Source organism: Dipodomys merriami, unplaced genomic scaffold, assembly GCF_024711535.1.
Source record: "Dipodomys merriami isolate MVZ:Mamm:240054 unplaced genomic scaffold, mDipMer1.0.p SCAF_273, whole genome shotgun sequence".
Lineage (NCBI taxonomy): Eukaryota > Metazoa > Chordata > Mammalia > Rodentia > Heteromyidae > Dipodomys > Dipodomys merriami.
This window is the reverse complement of record NW_027204193.1, coordinates 786,743-794,698: the sequence shown is the minus strand read 5'-3', so window position 1 is coordinate 794,698 and position 7,956 is coordinate 786,743. Positions and strand designations below refer to the sequence as shown.

The 7,956-nt window shown below is 61.5% G+C and overlaps 1 protein-coding gene across 1 annotated transcript; it reads left to right on the top strand.

The window, feature by feature from the left end:
* The first annotated feature begins 342 nt into the window (after positions 1 to 342).
* Positions 343 to 3,194, top strand: LOC138837634 (cell surface glycoprotein 1-like). The gene is given in 5 exon segments (XM_070036560.1): positions 343 to 480; positions 997 to 1,832; positions 1,834 to 2,038; positions 2,086 to 2,227; positions 2,230 to 3,194. Coding segments are annotated over 5 exon segments (2,286 nt in total).
* Positions 3,195 to 7,956: the final 4,762 nt, after the last annotated feature.

The window sequence follows — 7,956 nt, the reverse complement described above, 5'->3', positions numbered from 1 at the left end:
AGTCCGGCTCCCTGAAGAAGGACTCGGGCAGCACCTTCTTCCGCCAGGAGCTGGGCCGCGGGCTCATGACCGCCGTGAACAGGGCCTCCAGGTCCGTGTCCAGGTCCCGCGTGACGTGGATCACCTGCTGCCCCGGCGGGGGCGCCGCCGGCGGGTTCATGTCCGCGGGGAAGGCGCGGGCGCCCGGCCGCGGCCTGGGCGGCTACCACGCCCTCGGGAAGGCGGCGCGGGGCGCGGGGCGCGGGCCCGAGGGGTCGGCCGCGGCGGGAGCTACCTGCGCGGGCCGGCCGCGGCCGCCCTGAGGGGCCGGCGGCGCGAGAGCGGGCGGGGGATCCCGAGCGGATGCGGAGCCTGGCAGCGCAGGGGCCTCGGCGCTCACATCCCCCGGGTCGGCGCGAGCGGGCGGGGGCGAGGCCGGGCGGGCGGCGGGCGGCGCGCGGCTGCGGCTGCGGCTCGGCTCCGGACGGTCCCACAAACAAAGTTGGAGTGACGCCCCCGGGAGGGGCGGGGCCGGCGGCGAGGGGCGGGGCTGGGGCGGGGCTGGCGGCGAATGGGAGGGCCGCGAGGGCGGGGCTGGCGGCGAATGGGCGGGGCCGGGCGGGGCTGGCGGCGAATGGGAGGGTCGCGAGGGCGGGGCTGGCGGCGAATGGGAGGGCCGCGAGGGCGGGGCTGGCGGCGAATGGGCGGGGCCGGGCGGGGTCCGGGCCTGCCGTCCTCGGCCCGGGCCGGGAAGGGGCGGTGAATCCTGTGGAGTGCCGTGCGGGGCCGCCCCTCCCGCCTCCCCCCCCCTCCGCCCTCCCGCCTCCCCCCCTCCGCCCTCCCGCCTCCCCCCCTCCGCCCTCCCGCCTCCCCCCCTCCGCCCTCCCGCCTCCCCCCCCTCCGCCCGTCCCGACTCCGGGCTCCCGCCGCCCTGGGCGCGAGGACCCGCCCGGCCTCCCCCGCGGAGCCCGGGTCGCATTCCTTTGAGTTGACCGCGGACTTGGGGCGGGATCAAAGGGAAAGTGTTTCATCCGGGCCGTGCGCACCGAAACCGGCCCGAGGGGCGGGGGCCGCGGAGCCGCGGGGGCCGGGCCGGGCCGGGGTCGCTGCCGGGGCTCTCCGCGGGGCCGCGCAGCGCGGACCCCCGACCCCCGGACCCGCCCCGAGCCCCGACCCCCGACCCCCGGACCCGCCCCGAGCCCCGACCCCCGACCCCCGGACCCGCCCCGAGGCCCAGACCCGCCCCGAGGCCCGGATCCCCAACCCCCGGACCCGCCCCGAGCCCCGACCCCCGGACCCGCCCCGAGGCCCGGACCCCCGACCCCCGGACCCGCCCCGAGGCCCAGACCCCCGACCCCCGGACCCGCCCCGAGCCCCGACCCCCGGACCCGCCCCGAGGCCCGGACCCCCGACCCCCGGACCCGCCCCGAGGCCCGGACCCGCCCCGAGGCCCGGATCCCCAACCCCCGGACCCGCCCCGAGCCCCGACCCCCGGACCCGCCCCGAGGCCCGGACCCCCGACCCCCGGACCCGCCCCGAGGCCCGGATCCCCAACCCCCGGACCCGCCCCGAGCCCCGACCCCCGGACCCGCCCCGAGGCCCGGACCCGCCCCGACCCCCGGACCCGCCCCGACCCCCGGACCCGCCCCGAGGCCCGGATCCCGGACCCGCCCCGCGACGGCGCCCCCAAGGTGGCTGGGTGTCCCTCGGAGGCGGAGGGGCCTCCGCGGCCTGGCTGACCGTGGGCCGGGGCCTCGAGCCCTCCGCTCCTCCGCTGCCCTCAGCCCCTCCGCTGCCCTCCGCCCCTCCGCTGCCCTCCGCCCCTCCGCTGCCCTCCGCCCCTCCGCTGCCCTCCGCTGCCCTCCGCCCCTCCGCTGCCCTCAGCCCCTCCGCTGCCCTCAGCCCCTCCGCTGCCCTCCGCCCCTCCGCTGCCCTCAGCCCCTCCGCTGCCCTCCGCTGCCCTCCGCTGCCCTCCGCCCCTCCGCTGCCCTCCGCTGCCCTCCGCCCCTCCGCTGCCCTCCGCTGCCCTCCGCTGCCCTCCGCCCCTCCGCTGCCCTCAGCCCCTCCGCTGCCCTCCGCTGCCCTCCGCCCCTCCGCTGCCCTCAGCCCCTCCGCTGCCTTCCGCTGCCCTCCGCCCCTCCGCTGCCCTCCGCCCCTCCGCTGCCCTCCGCTGCCCTCAGCCCCTCCGCTGCCCTCAGCCCCTCTGCTGCCCTCAGCCCCTCCGCTGCCCTCCGCCCCTCCGCTGCCCTCCGCTGCCCTCCGCTGCCCTCCGCCCCTCCGCTGCCCTCCGCCCCTCCGCTGCCCTCAGCCCCTCTGCTGCCCTCAGCCCCTCCGCTGCCCTCAGCCCCTCCGCTGCCTTCCGCTGCCCTCCGCCCCTCTGCTGCCCTCAGCCCCTCCGCTGCCCTCCGCTGCCCTCAGCCCCTCTGCTGCCCTCAGCCCCTCCGCTGCCCTCAGCCCCTCCGCTGCCCTCCGCTGCCCTCAGCCCCTCCGCTGCCCTCCGCTGCCCTCAGCCCCTCTGCTGCCCTCCGCTGCCCTCAGCCCCTCCGCTGCCCTCCGCTGCCCTCAGCCCCTCCGCTGCCCTCAGCCCCTCCGCTGCCCTCCGCTGCCCTCAGCCCCTCCGCTGCCCTCCGCTGCCCTCAGCCCCTCTGCTGCCCTCCGCCCCTCTGCTGCCCTCGACATCTCCACACCAGCCGACATCTCCACACCAGCCGACATCTCCACACCAGCCGACATCTCCACACCAGCCGACATCTCCCACACCAGCCGACATCTCCACACCAGCCGACATCCCACACCAGCCGACATCTCACACCAGCCGACATCTCCACACCAGCCGACATCTCCACACCAGCCGACATCCCCACACCAGCCGACATCTCCCACACCAGCCGACATCTCCCACACCAGCCGACATCTCACACCAGCCGACATCTCACACCAGCCGACATCTCACACCAGCCGACATCTCCACACCAGCCGACATCTCCACACCAGCCGACATCTCCACACCAGCCGACATCTCCCACACCAGCCGACATCCCCACACCAGCCGACATCCCCACACCAGCCGACATCCCCACACCAGCCGACATCCCCACACCAGCCGACATCCCACACCAGCCGACATCTCCCACACCAGCCGACATCTCCCACACCAGCCGACATCTCCACACCAGCCGACATCTCCACACCAGCCGACATCCCACACCAGCTGACCTGTCTTCCGGATGCCCTTTATGCATACCCCCATCCCCGAGCAAATGGCCAGCGATCCCTCAAGGTCCCTTCTTGGATCTGCTCACAAAGGTCCTCCAACTCCACTGTCTTCATCATTCTCTTTCACCAGGTCTTCCCTGTTCTTGGACCAGAAATGAGCGCAGCACCGCTTCCTGCAGTACCTCAGCCCCGTGTGCACACACTGCTTCACGAATGGCTCCACGTGGGACACACACCTTTGCCGAAGGCCCAATAGCAAACCTCGGGTGGTTTTACCCATCCCTCCTTCAACACCATCGGTGCAGCTTCTAACAGGCCTTCCTTCCCTCTTCCAGCCCTCCCGTACCTCACCAGGAGCTTCAGTACCTGTGGCCATCTAGCTCAGAGGCTGTGGTCTGCCATCTTAGCCTCAGGAGAGCTTTATCCGCACCCCCTCCCCCTCTGCTGGGGTTGGAAATGTGGTGGGGCGTCAGTCCTTGCCGCAGAACCTGCTCAGACTTGCTGGACCCGTGTGGAGAGGTTCCCAGCGGCAGCCTGGGGTCACCACCGGCAACTGGAGCAGAGCAAAACACATCAGGGCCTTGAACAGAGAGAGATGGGTTTGGACAATTTCTTTAAATCCAGAAAACCATTGCATAAAGCTATTTTTTAGTTCCAAATCGAGATGAGAGTCTCTGGATACCTGAGCAGGGCACTGCACATCCAGCATACGGCACCCAGTATGTAGAAAGGCGCGGGGACTTAACCCCACACCAACGTGTGCTGCGCCATGTTTGCACTGCTCTCCCAGCCCCCACTCCTTGTTCAGCTTCACTTGCTATTCTGCTTTATCCTGTCTTATTCCTTTTCTTTAGGGGGTGGCGGGGGACAAGGTCGTGCTATGTGGCCCAGGCTACCTTTAAAAGCTCCCCAGCCTCCTGCGTGCCAGGACTAGGGGCGGGCACCCCCCTCCGCGCACTGCATTGTTCTTCTACAGCCCATCACAGATGCACTCACAGAGATGCAGAGATGGCTCTGCTGCTGCTCTCTACTGCTTCAACAGTGTCCTGGGGCAATTACTTTCTCCAGACTTTTGTACCTGTATAAATTATTATCCTTTATTATTTTCACTATTCATCTCTTTTTTTTAAAAATTACTACATTATAAACAGCAGCAGAAGTGTACCTAATAACTTAATATGACCTGTGAGATGTGTGTGTGTATAGTATCTAACCATTCAACAAAGACTTTCTTTAGGAGGCAGTGTCTGTTGACCAGAGTAGCCTCAAACTCGTAGGCCCAAGTGACCGTCCTACCTCGGCCTCCTGAGACTTTGGGCAAATGCAGATTTTTTGGAAGCTCACTATGTATAGGAACAGAAGTCAGCTGCAAGATGAGTCTGGAAGAGTCTGCCCCTAGTAAGACCTTCATTGGCTGGTGATGTCATAAGTCCTAGGTCTGGTTTCATCAGCTATTCCAGCCACCTCTCTTCCCTCGTCGAAGTTTTCCTGTTGACCGAAGGCAAATACTACTATTATCTCTCTGGTTCTGCATTGTCCAGACTCAAGTTGGGCTACTTTTCCTGCCTCGCACAAGCAAGGTCCTGAGCTGGATCCTCAGCCCTACAGAATGAAGAAAGCAAGGTCAATTTGTGGTCTGGAACCAATGAGCAGAGATAACTTACCAAGCCAAAGCAGGATCCAGAGCTAGTGTGTGATGCAGCTCACATGTGACTTGAAAGCTGACTTCATCCTCACAAAATGACTTTAAAAGTTTTTCCTTAAAATATGTTTTTTTTCAGGCAATTTTAGAGAAGAGGATGGACTCATTTTCATACAGTGTTTGACCACAATAAACCCTAATTTGACGCTATGACTGAAGACATGATCATTAAAGGTTGTTAGTATACCAACAATAATTAGAAGTAAATACATATGTGTACGATCTCACAGGTACCGAATTCATGCCTCAGTCTCACAGTGGGCCTGGGAGTGGGTGGGCTGGAGACCAGACTCCTAGAACTGCTGCGTTATACTTGAGAAAACCCAGGTGTAGAGACGTTCGTGTCTGGACAATGGAGTCATGCATACTAAGAGAGCCAAGACCTGAGCTCTCCTTGCCTCCCAGGCTTCCAAGTTCTGCTGTCTTCTGACTTAATGGAATCAGAATCTTAATTTCTTCCTCATCAGAACAGACACTGTCTTTTCCTGAAGTAGTCTGACATTTTTTTTCTCCAAGAACTTACAGTATTTCACAGATGCCCTGACACTAATGATTATTCAATACTTCTCAAGTTAAAATGGAAGTTTAGTTGTCTCCTCCCTCTCGTTAAATAAGTGAAAACTCCAATGTGTGAGAGAGGCACTTGCAGTGCAATAAACCCTGACTGTGGGAACAACTCCGTGCATTAGAAGGATTTGTGAGGTGAGTCATCACTAACATGAAATGAGCAGTCCCTGTTTTTTTTTTTCTTTTTTTTTTGAAGCTAGTTGTAAACTGGTCCTTTGGAAGTCAGAATGTGTTTTGTTACTGAAATAAAATATGTATTTTTAATGATAGCTCCCCAGTAACCTGGCATGTGCAAATCCTTGAGGAACTCCAAGTTTGGATGTGTCCCAGGACTCTGTGGCCTGGAAGTCTCCACTAGGTTCTTAAGAGCTAAACAATTTCAGGACTGCGTGGGTGCGAACCTCGCGGCATAGTACAGGTCTACTGACTCATTGCCGCCCATTGTTTTGGCAGATAGGCAATGGAAGAAATTTTACTGGCCATTCTGTGAATTTCCTCTCACGCTCCATCATCTCCTGTTCCACAGGAAGAAGATTCTGACGGTATTTGTTCACAGGACTAAGACATTTTGGTTAAATGAGAAGATGCCTACGCTTTCCCTACTGATTTATTTGACAATTCTAATTGTCCTTTTTGTTTTGTAGGTTTTTGCTGTTTGAGGGTTTGGGGAGCTTTTTGGGGGAGGGGTGTCTTACTATGAGAGCCCTGCCCCTGTCCTGGGTAGCTGGACTACAGAAGGACCTGGGCCACTATGCCCTGATAAAACTTTCTGTACCTACTGCCTGTAAGCTTGTGGTCGCGGCTCTTTTCTGGTAGAGACTGCCCAGCTGGAGGTCAGCACAGGACGCGGTGCTCAAAGTCTGGCTACTTGGCACTGAACCCACAAAAATAAATCTGGCTCGTGACTTTTAAGGAAAAACACCTCTAGATTTTTAATCATGCAGTTCTCTGGCAACCGTACAAGACTTTTCCTTCCCAATGAAATATGACAGCGTGTACCTGCCAATGGGGAAGGATGAGTGTCCTGGAACGTGTTTAAATCCATTCTCAGATAAGCCATCTGCCTGTGACACATTGCCCCAGTGTGTGATGAGCTTTCACCCCAAATCACATCCAGTTCCCGGTCACCAGCAGCAGGAGGCTCTTGCGAGACCCCAGACCCCTCACCACACCCACACTACTCCCCACGCTTCCAAACGTGGTATTAGGGTTTGAAGGCCCCACAGAAATGCTCAGAAAGCCTCGCCCACTGAAGGTCAGCCTCACAGGCTTCGGGATCCTCTGGTGGATTTCTGGGAGCCCTGGCCAGAGGGGTCACTGCAGAGCCACCCCAGCAGGGGGCCGACATGGAAGAGGGGGTCCTCAGAGTCACCTACAGCCTTCATGTAGTCCTGGCCTTCACCTCTAGACTGGCTTTTCACAGCCAGCAGTTTTGTTAGCATGCGAGAGGTAACTGGAAGCCACCCCCAGGGGTTCTCCTGGCAGGGGACCTTCCCCATGACCACAACCTCCCCCCACGGAAACCCTGGTCATTCCTGCACCAGGCCCCCGCTCTGGGCAGCAGCCGGGAGCCCGCTGAAAACAAGGGTGCTCTGTCTTCCTCGTCCGTACTTCCATCTGAACCCGGGAGGACCTCACTTAAATCAGAAATTTCCATTCTTCTGAAAATGTCATTCTTTTGACTTGCAGTTCTGTTGTTTAAAGGAGACAAGGTCCCCATTATCAGAGCCAGTGAAAGGAGGAGGGAAGAGAACACACGAGGAGCCCAGGGCAGCTTTGAACGTGAACTTGGCTCCGGCTACACATCCTAGAGGGAGCCAAAGCACCCAGTCGTGGGTCCAGACCAGCACCAACATCCGCATCCACAGCAGAGCCGGGCCGGGGAGGGGGGAAAAGGACAGGCAGAGGGTGAGGTAGACTGCTGGGAGAATGGAGGAGAATGGGAAAGGGGGAAAGGACTGTTTACTGAGGAACAGCCAGGGGCACAGACCCTCCAATGGGTTTGGGGTTGTGCCAGAGAGTTGGGACAGGAGCTGGGTGTTTATATGAGGCCTGAGTAAGGAGAGAGGGGTTCATGAAAAAGCCACTAGGTCAAGGAAGGTGGGGGCCTTTCAGTTGGGGCCACAACGGGGTGTTTACAGCAGGGCTCAGGTGGATTGCTCTGCCAGCACATCAAACAAGTTCACACATACCAGGGCTTTGCCTGGCCTCTGTAAGGGCCTGGGACAGTGGGGGGGGGGGGGGGAGGGTCAGTCCTTCATAGACAGGGATGAGCATGGTGTGTGGGATCTACCAGGACATTCCAAGACAGCTGTGCAGGAGACGTGGCGGGGGGGGGGGGGGGGTGTGTCTGTGAAGAGTAAAGGGGACGGGGAAGAACCAGAACACCGTGGCCTAGTGATGCTGCAGAAAGAAGAGAGGGAGGGAGGAACAGAGAGGGGAGGGGGGAACAGAGGGGGGGAGGAACAGAGGGGGAGGGGGAGGGGAGGTAC